The sequence below is a fragment of the Rana temporaria genome, chromosome 2 (genome assembly GCF_905171775.1).
Source record: "Rana temporaria chromosome 2, aRanTem1.1, whole genome shotgun sequence".
Taxonomy (NCBI): Eukaryota; Metazoa; Chordata; class Amphibia; order Anura; family Ranidae; genus Rana; species Rana temporaria.
The window spans coordinates 128,093,905-128,114,162 of record NC_053490.1 but is presented as its reverse complement, the minus strand read 5'-3'; the positions used below and the strand labels follow the sequence as shown (position 1 = coordinate 128,114,162).

Here is a 20,258-nt window from a genome sequence, read left to right as displayed (position 1 = left end):
GGGGATGGCCCCTTCCTGTTCCAGACTCCTGTCTGTCAAGTGGATGTGCTGCTGCCCGATTGCCTCTACACCCCCCCCTCCCAGTACTGGCAACACCACTTCCCCCCACGCGCCCCCTCCGTGTATCTGGGCTCCGCTTGTCCGCCTGTTTGTGGGCCCGGGACCAACATGGCAGGTGCCAGTGGGTGGAAAGGAGTGAGAAGAATGAACACCCCTTCTTGCGGTAACACAGAAAGCGACATCTATGCTGTCACTTCCGGATCAGCCTCTCGGTGTCCCTGGCTAGCATAGAGGGGATGTATTGCAATGCGATCCGCATTGCAATACATTTAGTGGAGCCCAGAGGAGACATGCAGGGTCTTTTAAAGAGAACCTGTCACCTAAAAATCATCACATAGGGGACTTTAAGTTAAGTAAAACAAAAAAATAGTTACACCCAAGCACATATAATCCCCCCTTCAACAATTTTTGAGGCCCCCATCCCCACATATACGCACATACGAACATAAATGCAGGTGTCTGGGGCGCCTACGCATATAAATATCTATTGCGATACACATGTTACATATCGGCGCGCACGCCAAAGTGAGAGCAATTCTAGCACAAAACCTCCTCCGTAACACTAAATGAATGACCTATAGGGGTGTTTGAAGAGCCACTGAAGGGTACTGAAGTTTGTTGAAATGTATTGCCATTTCACGGGCACACGCAAATGTAAGGTTTGACATGTTGGGAATCTATTAACTCGGTGCAACTTTATCTTTTATATTTTATCAAACTTTGGGTAGTTTATTGCATTTGTTTGCCCTGAAATTAACTTTAGTGTGTTTTTTTACTGACATTTTCCATTTCCTAGGCTTTTGTGGTGATTTCAAGTGACATAAAAAATTGGAAATACCACTATTTTATTCTCGATGGTGTCTTCTTTCAGAAAATATATAATGTTTGGGGGTTTTATGTAATCCTAAGGACTAAAAATAATTTAGATTTTTTTTAACATGTGTGGACAAAATGCAAAACTCTGGTAGTGTTAAATCATACTTTATAAACTTTATAAATCCTTGTATGAAACAAATACTTACAGTTACTGATAACACCTCCAACTGGATCTCCTTTAAAGTCAAATTCAATGTCCATGTATTTTCCCTGAAAATGATGGAAAGAAAACTTTGGGATGGGAGCATTCGACACAGCACTTATTATTTTTCAAGGAAATTAAAGATGATATTTCAGTTGTCATCATTTAACTTTCTTTTTGATAATAATAAGTGGTAATAACTTTAAGTGAATGTGAGTACACATCCAATATTCAGTGAATGTTAGACAAACTCCTCAGCTTCTGCACCACTGCCAGAGGACAACAGAAATCATACAAACATTTTAAGCCTTCTAGGCACTGCTGCCACTGAATTTCCAAAGTGGACATATTAATATACAAACAAAAAAATAATGCTGAGATGGAGTACTTTCACAATACAATAATTACTACCAATAAATACATTTACAGTATTGTCCACTTCAGATATTTGTGTTAAAAAGGTATACTTAAAGGGCACAACAAGACTGTTACTTTGACAATATAATCTTTGATGCAGTGTGCCTGACAATTACATGCATATTTTCAAGCTGTTGCGTTTCTGAAAGTCTACCATAGTGGAGCTGGAATATAATAAAAGACTAAGAAGCAGATCCACATACAATTACACTTGCGGTGCGTATCAGAGATACGCTACGCCGCCGTACCTTACCTGGCGTACTTTCAAATCCACAAAGATTTTGCGCCGTAAGTTACGGCGGCGTAGTGTATTTCTGGCGGCGGAATCCAGATCGGCGGGTGGAGGGCAGGGTTTCATTTAAATGAAGCGCGTCCCCGCGCCGAATGAACTGCGCATGCGTCGTCCAGAAATTTCCCGCCGTGCTTTGCGCGAAATGACGTTGCAACTACGTCATTTTTTGAACTTAGACGTGAGTTACGTCCATCCCTATTCACGGACGACTTATGCAAAAAAACGGGAACGACGGCCATACTTAACATGGCAAGTCTATCTATACGCCGCAAAATACCAGCTTTAACTATACGCCGGAAAAAGCCGACTACAGACGACGTTAGAAAATGCGACGGCCGCGCGTACGTTCGTGGATCGTCGTAAATCCCTAATTTGCATACCCGACATGGAAAACAACGTGAACTCCACCCAGTGGGCGCTGAAGTATTGCACCTACGATCCGAAGGCGTACGAAGCCGTACGCCTGTCGGATCGAACCCAGAAGCCGTCGTATCTTGGTTTGAGGATTCAAACGAAAGATACGACACGGGAAATTTGAAAGTACGCCGGCGTATCAGTAGATACGCCGGCATACTTGCTCTGTGGATCTGCCCCAAAGGCCGGATTCACACTAGTGCGGTGCGAATTTCAGCTCTCTTATCTCTGCAGAGAGATAAGAGAACTGTTCAGCAGATCCACTGCATTTTAGCTGCAGATTAGTTGTGAATTTGGAGACCTGGGAGAGGGGAGGGGGAGGGGGGAAGTGTATTGAGCTGAATGAGACAAATCCTGAAGAGAAATGAACACATCTGCGAATCAGCTGCGTGCCCATAGAAGATAATGGGCCTGAATTTGCATCTGAGCTGCACCGCAATGCTTAAAATACGCACACGTTTTTTCGGCAATGCGCAGTGCGAATGCATCGCACATATGTGAACCAGCCTCATTGAAAACAATGTATTTAGAAATGTTCTGCGTATTGAATGCGGTTTAAGTCGCACTCAATTCGCATAGGTTTGAACCTGGCCTAAAAGATAGCAATCACACATAAAATGGTATCATCATTGGCCTATGGCATTTTGACACATATAAATATAATGCATTCTGGAATGCTGCAGCAGGTTGCTGATGCCAGTAGCCATATCTGGAGATTTACATGGCAGAGATTCAGCTGTTGAGTGATATATCCAATGACCATGCTGTGTGTGTGATAGTTTGCCACCGTTTTGGAAGTGATTTATGGACCATCTGCACATGAACTGCTTGAGTTTAATATTTTTTGCAAATAAACTGAAATACTGGCATACCATATGAGTGGGGCCGTTGCAACTCTTGTACCAACGTTGTAACGTTGTATCTATGACCCAATGGAGTGAAATCGATTTTACCTTTATTTTTTTTGCGTGTGAACTTTGCACACAAGTTATGTAGTGTCCTAATGATCTGTGTTGGCATATAACAAACAATATTTTGCGTATTTTGAAAGTGTGAGGAATTATTATATGCCGAATATTCCTGCGCTATGATAGATGTGCTACTATTGTTAGACTGCTGCTATGGAAAAAAGGCTAATTACCCTCTGTGCAAAAAAATGGTGTGTGTGTGTCCACAGCGCTGTCACAATCTATGAATATTATACCATAAACTGTTTAAAAACTAGTGCAATGACAAATGATGTGAACTGAAGATAAAAGGAATATAAAGTGCTAGTGCAACATGAAGTTCACTAAGTTCAACTCAAATTCATATACAAATTAAGTGCTAATAATCTTCATAAAGTGTGATCTGTGCTTGATATAAACTGATACCAATTGTGAAAAAAATGTGCTGTTCCCTGCTCTCCTCTTCATGCATCCCCCACCCACCGACTCCCTATAGTTAAATCGCCTATTTTTTGTATGACAAGATCTTTTGGATGTATGGTAGGTAATTCACTTGCTTAAATTTCCCAGCAGGCCAGTGTATGTCTCAAATGGGTACAGTGGGGATCGAAAGTTTGGGCACCCCAGGTAAAAATTTGTATTAATGTGCATGACGAAGCCAAGGAAAGATGAACATTTTTTTACTTCCATCATTTCCACTTTCAAAATTACAGAAAAAAAATGGCGTCTGCAAAAGTTTGGGCACCCTGCAGAGTTAATATGTTGTACTGCCCCCTTTGTCAAGTATCACAACTTGTAAACGCTTTTTGTAGCCAGCCAAGAGTCTTTCAATTCTTGTTTGAGGTATCTTTGCCCATTCTTCCTTACAAAAGTCTTCCTTTGAGATTTCTAGGCTGTCTGTCACGCACTGCTCTTTTAAGGTCTATCCATAGATTTTCAATTATGTTGAGGTCAGGAGATTGTGAAGGCCATGGCAAAACCTTCAGTTTACGCCTCTTGATGTAATCCCCCGTGGATTTTGAGGTATGTTTAGGATCATTATCCATTTGTAGAAGCCATCCTCTCTTTAACTTCAGCTTTTTCACAGATGGCATCAAGTTTAAAAGAGCAGTGCGTAACAGAAATCTCAAAGAACTGGAAGACTTTTGTAAGGAAGAATGGGCGAAGATACCTCAAACAAGAATTGAAAGACTCTTGGCTGGCTACAAAAAGCGTTTACAAGCTGTGATACTTGCCAAAGGGGGCAGTACAAGATATTAACTCTGCAGGGTGCCCAAACGTTTGCAGACGCCAATTTTTTTTGGTTTTCTGTCATTTTGAAAGTGTAAATGATGGAAATAAAATCTAACTTTTTTTGACATATTATAAGAATGTCTAATCTGTAATTTGATGCCTTTTGGAGATTTTTCCATCTTTCCTTCGGATTCGTTATGCACATTAATAAAAATGTTTACCTGGGGTGCCCAAACTTTCGATCCCCACTGTATATGCAAAAAAATTAAGATTTAATAGTATCCATAGTGTAAATCCATTATTTTATTTTTAAAACATGCTAAAATCCATAAGTATTACACTTACATGCGAAAGTATTAAAACAGACAACAAGCGCTGATTTAAAACCTAAACTCGCGGTATGCGTTCCAAGGACAGGATGTGATGTCACCGAAAGTTTCCGGCTAATGCATTTCGTTCCACCCCGGGCCCTTTGATGATGTTTCCGGTGGAGGAGCGAAATGTATTAGGCGGAACTTCCAATAGCATCACATCCGATCCTTGGAACGCTATTGGAATGAATACCGAAAGTTCAGGTTTTTAATAGACGCTTGTTGCCTGTTTTCAATACTTTTGCACGTGAGTGTAATACTTATGTTTTAAAAATTAAATAATGGAATTACACTATAAATATTTTTCAATCTTTTTTTTTGCATAAACCCATTTGAGATATACACCGTTCTGCTGGGAAATTCAAGCAAGTGAATTAACTACCATACAACCAGAAGATCCTCTCATACAACAAATAGGCGATTTAACCAGGAGTTGGTGGGTGGGGGACGCATGAGGAGGGGAGCAGGGAACGGCACAGTTTTTTCACCATTGGCATCAGTTTATATCAAGCACAGATCACACTTTATGAAGATTATTAGCACTTTATTTGTATATGAATTGGAGTTGAACTATATGTACTTCATGTTACACTAGCACTTTAAATTCCGTTTTTTTTAATTTAACATAATTTGTTATTGCACTCATTTGTAAACAGTTTATGGTATAATTTTCATAGATTGTGACAGCGCTGTGGACACACAGACCATTTTGTGAGAAATGATTGCTTCTAATTTAATCAATAGTCTTCAGCACACACAGTTCTGACAAAAAATAAAATAAAAAAAACATACAAAATATGGGTCCTCATCAAGGTTTTAGTATGTTTTATGAAAGTTTTAGTGGAATTTTTTTGTGTATATGTTTATAAGTATCTTTTTAATTGAAATATTTGAGGTACTAATTAATTTATTGCAAAATCATTACTCCACTTGGGGATGTTTGTGTTGGAAGGTTAAACTGCCAGCATTTAAACCACTTTGACCAGTTCCTGAATTACTTAATAAACTGGACATATTTGTATCATGTACAGTGTAAAGTAACTGGAAGGTAAGGGAGGTTTTAGGACTTTAAATATAACCCTAGTGTCACTTATGTATGATTCAACAGAACATATAAATTAATAAAGGACATAATTACCATATATTAGAGTTTAAAACCAAATAGACATTATATACATCACAAAGGCAAGCAATCTGTGTCCTTCAAATGAGGTCTACACATTTTGCAGATATTGTACAGTGCAAAATTGTCGCATGACATCAGCGAAACAGCTATAAGTATCTCTGTGCACAGGCAATTCAAGAATTTAGATCATGGCAAGATGGACATACAAAAAACAAGAAGACAGTATACTAAATAAACTAACAGGAGGCAGCTGGAAAAACTTTTTGGCAGAAAATAACTTACAAATCTGGAAGAGTTATCATTTCGAATGGTCTTTGCATTTCCGAAGGCTGTAGTAAAAATAAATAAATGAACCAAAGGTTAATGCCACATTACTGTGACACGGTACAATAATGGCTATGCAGAGTTTCACTCTTCAGTGGAAACACTACTCCTATCACTTTTTGTCTCTCCATTTCCAAAAGGCAGGATCTGAAAATGAGACCTATTTTTTAAGGGCGTTGTAAACCTTTGTGTTTGTTCACCTTAATGCATTCTATGCATTAAATTAAAAAACCTTCCGAGGTGCAGCTACCCCCCTCAGATCCCCCATTTTCTTACCTGAACCCGATAGTTCCAGTGACAGGGACGAGTACAGCAGCTCCAGCCACAGTCTTGGGTCCTCATTGGATAGATTGATAGTAGCAGGAGCTATTGGCTTCCACTACTGTCAATCAAATCCAGCAGGGCCGAGTCCTGCTGCCTGTGTCAGCAGCAGGACACAGGAGCACGCCCGCACGAGTGCCCCCATGGAATGTGCCTCTCCTTGGGGCACTTGATGAAGAGGAAGGGCCAGGAGAACTGCCTAGGGACCCCAGAAGAGGAGGATCTTGGCCACTCTGTGCAAAACCCTTGCACAGAGCAGGTAAGTATAATACTTGAAAATATTAAAAGTTGTCACTAACTCGAATATAAATATAACTTAGTTATTTAGTGCATAATCAATAACCACACAAATACAAAATTATATTAAGGAAAGTCCTCAAAAGGGAAAAAAGGACCAAAGAAAGTCTGTGTGATGACAAGTACTTTTAATTAGCTGTGCTTCACCTTCACTCGTGTGGGAGAAACGCATTCTCACCAGATGGCTAAATCATGATATGATATGTTTGTTATTTAAAGTATGATATATAAACAAGTATCTAAAAGACGTGAACTAAAGTTCAAGGATAAAACAGCGCTATTGAGTTGGTATGTCAGCTCAGATAATAAAAAAACAGTGGACCCAGTTGATGTGAGAGGTGATCAGATCCTAAGCGTGAATACACCAAAACAACTCAAAATAAGATACCTCTATAAGTGGTTGGACTCACCCACCAGAGGTGCGATCCTACCACAGCAAAGAAAAAGTAAATAACTCTGCAGGTACACCATCTGGTCCTCCAGGTATTGATACGGCAAAACACGTCTCAGCAAGATGACATGTAAGACAAATAAACAGACATATGATAGTGCGCTATTGTCTAAATACAACTAGCATAAGTAGGTAAAGTACCCTAAGGTGTATGCCCGTACAATAAAACACTGTTAAACAAACGTAAACAGTAAAGGGTTCACCGCTGTCACCGCCGTATTCTATCCTCCAGGCGCCGCGAGCGTGCTGTGCAGTAGCTGCTGTAGCAAGTGCTGGACTGTGGTTGGTAGGTGGTGGAGCGCGGTGGAACGCAGTCTGTATCCGTGTGTAGCGCCGTTGTAGCCACGCCCTGACGCGTTTCGTCACTTCCGACTTCAACAGAGGACCTATTTATTATCTGAGCTGACATACCAACTCAATAGCGCTGTTTTATCTTTGAACTTTAGTTCACGTCTTTTAGATACTTGTTTATACATCTTTTAAATGGGTTGCCCCGTTTTATTCAAATAGCTGCTTTTTAGATAACACCACTTTCACTTATTTTGGTGTTCTCTTATTAATTTATCTCTGGTATCTTTTATTTCACTTCACATACAGTCACTCTAAAGGTGTCTTTGCATTACTAAGCGCCGGCAGTGCAATATTAGGCCTTTATATTTGCACTCTTCTCTCTTAAAGTATGATATGTTTGTTATTTTTTTTTATAACCTTTACAATCACTTTAAATTAGAAAAATTCGAAAAATGTATAATTTCTCATTTTTGAAGGAGTCATTTATACAGTGTTCAAGACCCTTTTCATACGATGTGTCTCAATATTGCCTAGCACAGTGATAACTGATAAGGAGGTACAGGAGGGGGGCAGAGCCTGGGTGTCAACTCTGAAAGCTAGTCAACTATTGGATATCAGAGTGCCCGGGGTGCAGGACTCTTATGCCCCGTACATATGATCGGAATTTCCGATGCAAAAAGTCAGACTGACTTTTTCCATTGGAAATTCCGACCGTGTGTATGCCCCATTGGATTATTTCCATCACAAATTCCGATAAATTTCTTTCGGAGTTTAGATAGAGAACATGTTCTCTTTTACTCTGATGGAATTCCGTCGGAATTCCGATGTGATTTTGGTCGGACAAAGGTCCGATTGTGTGTACAGGGCTTTAGGTTACCTAACAGCAAAATTAAATGGATGTGCAGTCTCCTGGAAGTGCCTGCTGGTTCATAGCTGTGGCACTTTAGCCAGGTTTAATGGACTACAAGTTAGTTTAGAGGGACTACTTTTCTTAATAGCAGCTCCCCTTTTTTCCGTATCGTACAAGAGGAGCCATGTAAAATTACAGTCATATTATTTTTGCACATAGGCCCTGGGACAAACAAAGGTTGTGGCTTTGTTCCTTACGTTCATATGACATCTTTTGATCGATTATGTTATTTTTGTTTCTGGAAAAAATGCAACACATTGCAGGTATCCTTTTATATGTTTGTCCACATAAAAGATATACTTTGCCCATACTGTGGAAATAGTTGATTGTTACAGAAGTAACCATAACTCTTTGAAATTCTATTTGCCAACAGTATTATATCACTCACCTTCCAGAACAGGATTTGATTGCAAGAGTTGCTCTTTCACTTGATTTACTTCCTCTCCTTTTCCGCACACAGCTGCCACATAGGACATCACCAGCTTACTGGCCTCTGTGAAAGTAACAGGAACTTATTTAATCAAATCTGTATGTGCAAAATGAGATAGGCAGCAAAACAGCACAATCAGTTATCAGGGTAATGTCTGAGTTTCTGCTAGGTGAACGAGTCCATAAGCAGGGCCGATCCTAGGCAGGGTGCACGGGGTGCTCCGCACCCAGGCGCCTCAGAGGTGGGGGGCGCCGAAGCTTCAAAGTGCTCCCCTCCCTACTCCTTGTCTGTGTCCAGAGGCGGAGCGCATGTAGCGGGTGCTGCGGTTCCCCATCCCGACGGCTGGCAACTGACAAGAGAGCATACCTCCCGCTGTCCCCAGAATCCGGGCTGGGTACTACAGCAGAGCTTATTGCCATGATACTTTTATTTGCACTAACATACATTTTTTCCAAACAAGCTTTTGGGTCATATGCCCTTCTTCAATGTCCCAGCAGTACTAATTCACAAAACGTTTGTGAATTAGTACTGCTGGGACTTTGAAGAAGGGGACATACCACGAAAGCTTGTCCGAAAAAATTATATATATATTGTGTGTGTGTGTGTATGTATATATATATATATATATATATATATATATATATATATATATATATATAACTGGCTTAAAGACAGGGAATTGCTTACTTTGGTTCATTTTTGTATTTGTTTAGAATGGGTCAGCTGCCAGCTCAACAACAGTCACTCTTAGGCAACAATTCCATAGGCTGATCAAATGACTGGTTCGATTAAAAAGTAATAGATAAGGCAAGAATAGTGTGAATTACTAGGTTGCAATTTGCCTTTTTATAGATCCACAATGAAAGCAGCATCACAATGAAAATTAGGTTAAATTTGTTGAACTCTGGCCTTTGTTTTAAGCGTACGTAATATGTTACTATGGTATTTGGGCTATGAAATTATGTGAACAGTAAACAAAAATTGTATAGATAGATCAGAGACCAAACAGTAAGATGATTGGAATTTTTTTTAATTCAGACATTGGACAGCAAAAAAAATGGACCACAAGTATACTGGTTATGGTGAGTGGCTCCCCCCCAGGCTCAACTGCCAAATCCTTAATATCATTTTATATGTAGCACCCTTTAGTGTGAGCTACTAGTGTTGAGAGTAGGAAAAAGCAAATTCTGGCCAAGAATAACCGGAGTCATTGAATTGGGTCAGGGTTACTAGAGGCCAGGGCTTGATGACTCATCCTGGCAGCTCTCAGGTGCCTCCCTCTGGTGTCTGAAAGGTTAGAGAACCTTCTAGAATTAGAGGGCGAGGATTAGGAGGAGCTCCCACGAATATTTATGGAGCCTCAGCAAATCCCCAGAAGTGGGCTGGCAGGGGACTGAGACAACCCCATAAATAGCCCTTGAGAAAACCTGTGCCATGGGCCAGGTGCTCTCAAAAAGCTGGCCTGGAAGGATCCTGGCACAGAAGGCAGTGAAAGAATCCATGCCAGAGAGGCAGTGGGAAGGAGTAAGAAGAGACAGTCAGTAGATCACCATGGTGCAGCAACAGACAAGGGGAGAGGCTGCCATCTGCAGCAGGCCTCTCTTGAAGACCGCATAGTGCCAAGTCTTCATCCATGCTTTTCCCTGGGAGGTCTTCATGAGTGTGTGCCAGTTGGGCAGGACAGGGGCAGAAAGTCAGTCAGGAGGACTGGGAGGAAGATCAGCCAGGTGTAACTGGTGGCAGTCATGTGGTCTAGCATTTTCTGCAAGCAAAGGGAACTGGGATCAGTGGCCACAGGGAAGCAGAAGGAGGGGGTAGTGCTACATATATGAACATGAAAAATTAATAGTCTTCAGTAGAGTGTATTTACCAGTTTTTCCAGCACCGCTCTCCCCTGTGATTAGGATACACTGATCCCTGTCACGTTCACGCAGACACGTGTATGCCTCATCAGCCAATGCATAGCTGTAAATAAGAGGAAAAGTAAATAACATTAGACCATAGGTTCCAGCTGTTGTAGATATATATCACAATATGCGTGTTGATTATCCAGGTAAATTTGCACTGCCATTGAGATCTGGTCAACAGCACTGACAAGGGTTGAGATGAAAATTTTAATAGGTTTTTCTATCCATATCTGTTAAACTGAAACTAAACCCACCTCTATCACAGTTGCTTGCGCTCTCAATAAAACTGTCAAGGTATCAAATAGCTGGTAGTATAACTGATAACATGTGCAGCACCATGGGAAATCCCAATCAAACAGGTGCTAAAATGGCAGCTTCCCTGGCTGTAAAGGGTAGGAGGGTTTAATTCAGCTTTATGCAATCATAACCAACATACAAAGATGGGTCCATTATTGATCTTTGTTTCTCCAGCATTTACATCTCTGAAGTAAAGTCAAATCCAACTCCCTCCATGCAACGTTGGTAATGGAATGTAACACATAAAGAAACCACAAACTGTGCATTGAACAATCCCTATGACAACACCAATTACCCCCTTGACAAGGAAATGGAATAATGAAGGATAGCCTAATATCCATGTGATATAATTACTGGTGATGTGTTATGTTTAATGGGCTAATTCACCCATGATTGTTTTTTCAGCTTTTGGTAGATGCAAACCATCTGACCTGACAAATGCCTCAATTTCTAAGGAACTGTCAGGGCTGGGCTCCTGCTACTTAACGAACAGCTCTTTTCTTTCAGTGCTCAGAAGCTGCTCAGCTGTCAGTTAATTACCGCCCACTCGTTACCACAATGACTTACCTGTTACCAATAACCTGCCTCATTAGTCAAGCCCACAGCCAGCCCCATTTTTGCTTTTTAAGCAACTTAGCTCATTTGCTCCTTGCCCTTGCATGGTCTATGATCTCTAATGCGTTCCTTCCTGTGCTCCTATGTATGACTTGGCCTAGCTGACTTCCCTTCCGATTCCTGTTCCTGATTTTTGCTCCTAACTACGCTGACTTCTGGTTTCCTGACCCGACTCATCTGATTACCCTCTCTGGCATCCTACCCCTGGTTTCTGTTTTTTGACTATGTTCCTGTACTGTTATTTTTGTCATTTCATTAAAGGTGTGATTTTAACTACACTTTCTGTCTCCCACTGTTCCTGCTTGATTTTTGTTTTTTATATTATAAATTGTAGAATGTGCAAAATGTCACTGCTGGAGTATCCAATACAAATAAAGCTAGTGCTTTGCCCACCAAGCTCCATCCATACCTAAAATATTACCTTTGGGTGGGTTGACACTAAAAATAAATACTTTTTTTTGTAAATGATCATTTGTATGGAGAATGCAATAAAAGAGCTTTTATGATATATATATATATATATATATATATATATATATATATATATATATATATATATATACACACACGCACATAGATAGATAGATAGATAGATAGATAGATAGATAGATAGATAGATAGATAGATAGATAGATAGATAGATAGATAGATCTAAAAATACTCACATTTACTGAATATATGTTTTTCTTGGCAGTAGGGGGAACTGATAGCATATAAATTAGAATGCGTAAGGATGACTGACTGGGGCTCAGTGAAGCTCAGCAGAGACCAGGGAAGCCTAGACTTGAGAGATATGTATCCTTGCAAAACATAACCGAATCTTTCAATATCAGATCCGCCAGAACTGATAGATCTTTAAAATAGGGAGTCAGTCAAAAAAGTTCAGTGAATGGTCTGAAATCTCAATGGCAATATGGGTCAGGTGCGTGCGCATGCACATGGCTATTCAGAGAGTAAAGCAGTGGCACCTAGCATGGAGTACACATGACTGTAAGGGTAAACCTGCTGTGGGCAGTCAAACATAGTCAGTATGAGAGGTAGGGTCGCACTGCAATGGAACAATGAGTGAACATCAAGTTCTGCTACTAATTGGTGAAAACGGCGACGAAGATGCATTAATGTTGGTGCAAGTGTACAGGAAGGAAGCCGTGAGCAGAAAATGTGTTTACAAATGGTTTTAAACATTTTTGGAAGGAACCAACTGAGGATGAGCCACGCTTGGGTTGGCCATCGACAAGCAGAATCCCAGACATGATCGAGCGAATGCATCAAATGCTGGCATGAGATCGGCGACTTACTCTACGATTGATGGCGGAGGAATTGGCATTAGCAAAGACACGGTGCGCACAGTCATCTGCAAAGATCTGTTCCTGGTTTATACCGCACAAGCTGACAGACGAACAGAAAGCAAAATTAATGGAAACCTCTGGAGATTTCATTACAATGTGTGACCAGGATCCATCCTTTCTACGAATCATCATCACAGGGTGATCCATGTGTGCCAATTCTTGACTCAGCGTGGCATACCTGCTCTCCATCATTCACCGTACTACCCTGCTCTGGCGCCTGCAGACTTCTCTCTGTTTCCCCGCCTGAGGAGCATCATTAAAAACGCACATTTTGCAGACATGGCGACAATCCAAGAATGTGTGACAGCAGTTCTGTGATCGATTCCTAAAAGGCCTTTCCTGACAGTTTCTGGAAGCTTTATGAACCTTGCCAAAAGGGTGTTGTGAAGGATGGCAATAATTGTAAAGGCCAATAAAGGTAATTTGTTTGTATTTTCTGTTTTATTTGTTTTCTGATAACTTTATAGACACATCTCATAGAAGCATATGTTACTTGAATGTTTTACAGATTGTACAGATCTATTGGTGAAAATGCTAGTAAAAGTACAATGTTGCACATAAGTTGTCGAGCTTTAATGGAAATATCTGATTTACAGCAAAGGCAGCAGCACAGTCCAGAGTAAAATGAAAAAATATGGGACTTACATTTTACTGGAATCTATTTTTTTCTCTGTATTGATGCAGTTATCACTACATAATGGCCAGTTCCAGTAAACCAATGTCTGTCTCTACTTGATCATCTCAATCAAGCACAATGCAGACTGCTTGGCCAGAACTGAACACCCTGTATTGATTTTGCAGAACCTCAATGAAGCAAACATCATTCTGAGCCAACATTTAATTTTCATTTGGTAATGAATGTATATAATCTTGAAAAAAATGTTAAGGCCTTTGAACCCCTTTCATTAAATATGCTCACCCACATTCCTGGTGGACCCAACCTTAAAGGTGCTCTGCATGCACTTTGCAGTCCCTGTATTCTGTGCATTAAACACTCCTGACCCCTGTACACTCTGTGCAATACGTACTCCTGATCCCTTCTCTCTGCACCCTGTGAATTACACACTCCTGTGTCCTGCATGATAAACACTGTATTGTGCATTTCATACTCCTGACCACTGCACTCTGTATGCTGGGATTTAAAATTATATGGCATACTCCTGACCACTACACTTTAGGCACATTATATACTCCTAAAGTTCTTTGTGGGCAAAAAAGAACATGTAATGGAGCTTTTTTTTTTTTTTTTTAATGAGTGTGCTGAGATTTAAGTCTATTTGTCTCCCCTTATGGCAAAGTTATTGAAGCATATTTTGTGGATTTAAATTGGTTCTAAAAGCTCAATATTTTTATTTCAGTCATACATAAACCCGGCAAGGATCCCTCTCAATGCGGTAGCTACCGGCCAATTTAGCTTCTTAACCTTGATGTTAAACTCTATGCGAAGGTCTTGGCATGCCATCTCTCTCCACTATTACCCTCGATTGTTCATAGAGATCAGGTGGGATTTTTCCCTGGTCGGGAGGCCAGGGACAATACGACCAAAACCATCCATCTTATATCATACATCCAACGTCACAACTTAAAGGCATGCCTCCTATCGTTTGATGCAGAGAAGGCCTTTGACCGAGTCAATTTTCCAATTTCTGCGCCTCTCCTTGAAACAGATGGGCCTTGGCCCCACCTTTGTTTCCAAGGTTATGGCACTATACTCTCGCCCCTTGGCATCTGTTCTGGTTAACGGCTCCTCATTCACACCCTTTCAGATCTCTAATGGCACTCGGCAGGGTTGCCCCCTGTCGCCCCTGCTTTTCGTTTTGGTAATTGAACACCTGGCCCAGGCCATTAGACATAATTATCTCCCCTTACTGGCCCGACTTCGGAAGGATCTGGATGCCTGGAACTCCTCTCCTATACCCTGGTCTGGGCGTATCAACACATTGAAAATGGACACCCTCCCTAAACTACTCTATTTGTTTCAAACGGTACCTATCTCCGTCCCTAAATGCTTCTTCACCTCCCTGCGATCGATGTCCATTCGTTTCATCTGGCATCAAGGTATGTCCCGCATTTGTCACACTCTGCTTACTTATCCCAAATTACAGGGTGGGGTAGGCCTTCCTGACTTTGAATTGTATCACAGGGCGGCCCTACTTTCTATGGTTCTGGAATGGTTACCTCGCCCCTTCACCAAAGCATCTACTATGGTGGAACAAGACTTGTCTTCCCATGATCTTCGGGCCCTACTCTGGGGTTATAGACAACACTTGCACCTACTCGCCACCGCTTCCCCATTGACACTTGCTGCCCTTCACTTATGGTACAAAAAAGGGATGTTCTCATTACTGTCCTTGGACCCCTCGCCTCTCACATCTTTGTTTGACAACCCCGCTCTACCTCAAGGCATGGGTTCCAATTCGGTGGGCCCCTACTCCCGCCTAGTCTGGCAAGTGGCGGGCTCTTTTGTAGACCGACTTCAGGCGCTCCTGTTGTGCCAATTTACCAAGGTAATTGGCTCACAGCCCTCCGCATATCTTCCTTTTGTTCTGACCTCTTTTCCTCTTCCCAAACCCATAGGTCCTTGACGGGGTACGAACAGCTGTGCTCTCTCTTGGAAACGCCCAGACATTCACTTTCTACCATATACATGCTACTACACGCACTGATGCATGATCAACCCCCCTCTTACACAAGGAAGTGGTCCTCGGATCTGGGAAAGGAATTTCACTTGGTGGACTGGCAAAAGTCCTACCATTTTACACACAAATCCTCAATCTCCTGTTATTCCCAGGAGAAGAACTTTAAACGTATCTCCCGATGGTACAGGGACCCTCAATCTTTTCATAAGATTTTTCCATCCATGCCTGCCTCGTGCTGGTGATGCGGTGCGGCAGATGGTAGCTACCCCCACATATGATGGGATTGTCAGTCCATTCAGCCCCTCTGGTCACAGGTTTTTGCCATATACAGTAGTTTATACGACCGGCCTTTGGCGCCTTCCCCAGAGATAGCTCTATTGTCCATGCTTACTGGCTCCATAGCCTCCCAGAAACGCATAGGGAAAGGCAGCTTATCCCTATGTTTTGGAAAACTACTAACACCCCCCCCCCCCCCACCACCACCTTGGCCTTGTGGGTCTCCACGGTCAACGATATTATGCGCATGGAAGAAATGCTGGCCCTTGATACTGACACCTTCGACAAATTCAAGACCCTCTGGCTCCTTTGGATTGACTACTCTGCCTCGAACGCTCTGAAAATGTTATTGGCACCTCTGGATTAACCCAGCTACTTACCCTGATTCCATCATGTAGGTTTGACATGGCGTGGTCTGCTCGGTCCCTCATCTCTCTAGGTATTCTCTGCCTTCTTTTCTTTCTTCCTCTATCCTCTATTGCTCTCTTTCCCTCTTTTCCCCTTCTTTGCTTTTCTTTCTCTATGATAAAAACTTCAGGTGAATGAGTCAAGTGTCGTACTATGTAAATTGTCTAAGCCCTCACTGCCCTTCATATGGAATGGCACTGTACGCTCCTCGTAGGCGGCGGAGCCTCTGAGTTTATGTTGATAATGTTACCTGCTGAGGGTAGACAGTGGTATTTGCATTGTATTTTCTTGTCTCGCGGACATTTGAACGTTGTTTGTACTATTATTTTTTGTCAAACAGAATAAAAATATATTTGACTCTAAAAGCTCAAGATTTTCTACCTTCATGCATGTATATGTGTGCAGCTTCTGTGTGCAGCAGCCCCCAGCCCCCCCCCTTACTACTTGACCCCCTTTTCGATCCAGTGATGAGCCTTGGCTCCCATAGAGGCTCGCGCTCCCCATTGGCTGACTCAGCAATGGGTGCCTATGACTCCCACTGCTGTCAATCACAGCCAGTGAGCCAATCTAGAGAAGATGGGGGCGGGACCAAGACACAGCTCTACGTGTGAATGGATTGCTGAGCCACAGCTCGGGACCGAGCCTGTCTGGGTGCCCCCTAGCAGCTGCTTGCTCTGGGTGCACTTGGCAGGTGGTGGGGACCAGGAGTGCTGGCGGGGGTCCCGAGAAGAGGAGGACTTCAATATCAATTAAAGTAATTCAATAGAAATAGTGTAGCATACATCAATATACCTCAAATAATGAATCCAAACAATGTAATAAAATAATAACAATATTAAATAGAGCATAAGTTCAAGTACTTAGTGATAATGCTAACAAGTAAATGAAAAAGGGGGATGGGTGCAGTAATAGAGTCCCTCTACCGCTCCTGTGCAGAAAAAAAGTAAAGTGGGTGTCTTTTCTTTCTTGTGCAGTGACACCTAAGTGCAGGGTGGCCGCTCACCTTAGGGCTCCATTCACACCTAGGCGTTTTGTCGCCTGTAGCGCGACGCTATTGCAGCCTGCAATACGCTGGAGGGGTGATTTAACATTGTCGGCTATAGAGATGGTTCACATCTCCACGCCGAACGCCGAAACGCCGTACGCCTGAAGCTCAAAACAAGTCCCGGACCTTTTTTTCAGGCGGCTTTCGGTGTTCGGCATAGCCGACAATGTTGATCACCCCTCCGGCGTATGTTAGGCTTAAAAAACGCCGTGTTTTGTCGCGGCAAATCGCGGGACAAAACGCTGCAATTTGTCGTGGCAAATCGCGGTAAAATACGCCGCGTTCAGGTGTGAATGCAGCCTAAAGCTGTAAGGTAACAGCGTGTGAAGATAGTGATGGAGGTCCTGGATGGTATAATCAGTCTTGCTACAAACTTCTATGGATAAATACCAGCGAATTCCCCTAGGGGCCCTTTTTTCCTAATAGGTAATTCCCACTGGGATAAGTGTGTTTGGTATACTTCTTGAAAATGAATAGGTATTCTGGGTGTCCCTCCTGGGCTTACCCATAGGATATATGGAAGAAAAGGGGTTCCCAATAGTGTAATATTGTAAAAACAAGTGGTGCTTTATTCAGCTGACAGCTATGGTACTCACATAAACATGCAGGATAAAAACATAAAATCCACAAGCAGCAGGCTCGTATGCCAACGTCACTTCCAATGTGCCCGTCTGTCCCAGCGCGTAGCTTCACAACCACGTGACTTCATCAGGGTAAGCTACACATTGGGACAGACAGGCACACCAAAAGTGAAGTCAGCATACGAGCTCGCCGCTCGTGGATTTTATGTTTTTATCCTGCATGTTTATGTGAGTACCATAGCTGTCAGCTGAATAAAGCACCACTTGTTTTTACAATATTACACTATTTGGAACCCCTTTTCTTCCATAAAAATACAATATTACACTATAGGCAGCTCGCCAAGCCAGCTGGCATGCTTGTGAGTGGAGAGGAGAAGACGCGGTTCGCGGGCGAATGTGGAGCCACTCTCCCTGGATTAGCTGTCAGCAGGCGTGTGGTTGCCACAAGGTGTGGGGTGGAGATGGCAAAGCAGCTATGATCCAGAAGCAAGACCCAGGAGAAGGGAACTGGAACTGGGGAGGACTCGTATGGATGGTATGCAGTGCTGGCCAGGGTGGTGATGGCTGGAAGAGCTTGGGAACCATCGTGAAGCGCAAGCTCCTCTGTTGACGTGACGACGCGTTTCACGCGCATCCACTTTGTCATAGTCTTTTGACAGAGCGCATGCATTGAAATGTGTTGTCACGGCAACATAGCAGTTTGCGCTTTGTGCTGGTTCCCAAACTCTTCAGACCATCACCACCCTGGCCAGCTATGTATGCCATCCACACAAGTCCTCCCTGGTTCCCTTCTCCCGGCTCTCAGTTCTGGATCATAGCTGACTTGTAGAGAGCGGCCTGTCTTCCTTTCCAACCCCACGGCTCTCCTCCTCCTTCAGCAGCATGCCAGCCATCCCAGACAAAGCTGGTGAGCAGGTCTGCCATCCGGGTCAGGATCTCTCCGTGCAGAAAGATTATTGGCTCCCTCCATGCTGCACTATCCCATTGATGGATACCGTCAGCTCCTCACTGCTTCAGGGACCCCCAGCAAAACTGTAGGCTCATTTTAATTTCAATGAATTACTCTATATCCCTCCTTTACATTTACCATCTCAACAATGATCTTTGGATTTAGTTTTCGATCTTAGCTCGTCATTGAATAAACTTGTTCCTGTTTTTTATTACTGCGATTTAGAGACTTGTCTTCATTTAACCCATTGAGCGCTGACATCTTTTGCTTGTGTTTAGGATTAAAGTTTATGAGGTGTGTTACAGCCCTGTAGATAGAAAAATGCGGTGTATCTTGGAGAATTTGGGGGTAGATGGAGGGAAGGGCTTTTATCTTTTTTCCTCCTTTGTTATATCTTAATGCTACTGATGTCCTCCAGCCTCTTTACTGTCTGACTCTGACCTTGCATAATTGCTGGCTGCAAGTGTTTTTTTTCACAGGCTAATTTTTTTTCCAAGGGTGACAACAATGTATTGTGCCTGGGCAATGTGTATCCACCCAGCCTCATGTAGTTTTCATTGGGAGAACAAGTCGCAGAGTGATTTACAGAAACACGATTGTGGGAAACAGAGGAGGACCATTGTAACATTATAACACAAAGTGTCCTAACAAGGATCTTTTTTCTATATCACCACGTTGTTAGACCAAGTTTTGGTCTTTTCATAGTTAAATGCATATGAAATAAATGTATTGATTTTACTAATAACATCTGCATTGCTGTTTTGGTAGTCTATTGTGATCCAAGTCCAATTAGTTATATTACATTAATAAAATCTCGAAATAATGTTAAAAAAAAAAATTCTTGTCAGATCAACATAAAAAGGGATCTTCTGTACCCCAAGGGAGAGCAACTGGAGACACACTGCTGGCAGGTGGCGTCCCCAGCTAGGGAGGGGAGGGGGGGGTCACTCAGGGCTCCCTAAGGGACTGGGAGCCTGAGAAATATTAACCACCAATCTTGGACTTACTGCCTTTAAGGATCTTTGCCAAACATACAAACATGGACTGTGTGAACCCTGTATTACCTCCTGTGGATTATTTGCCAATCATGGACTATGCCTCTAAAGACACTAAGGACTCTCTGCTGTTATTCAGGTATGATTACTCGATGTGCACTAAAGCACCTCTTACAGTAATTCATGTGGGAAACTGCCTGATAAGAACAGTTCTTTCTTCAGTAAAGTTACTGTTAACTGTTTAGTGCCTGGTTTGAAGTTTCTTCTTAGGCCTCGTACACACGATAGGTTAACC

General features: G+C 42.3%; 1 protein-coding gene across 2 annotated transcripts in view; it reads right to left on the bottom strand.

The window, feature by feature from the left end:
- The window catches only part of MYO1A (myosin IA), a 160,514-nt gene that overhangs the window by 57,334 nt on the left and 82,922 nt on the right, over nt 1-20,258 (bottom strand). For both annotated transcript variants that reach the window (XM_040340952.1, XM_040340953.1), the window contains exons 4-7: nt 10,773-10,867; nt 8,861-8,965; nt 6,161-6,207; nt 1,083-1,146 (exon numbers count right to left, since the gene is read on the bottom strand). In XM_040340952.1, coding sequence (XP_040196886.1) covers nt 1,083-1,146; nt 6,161-6,207; nt 8,861-8,965; nt 10,773-10,867 — 311 coding nt within the window. The remainder of the gene's footprint in view (nt 1-1,082; nt 1,147-6,160; nt 6,208-8,860; nt 8,966-10,772; nt 10,868-20,258) is intronic.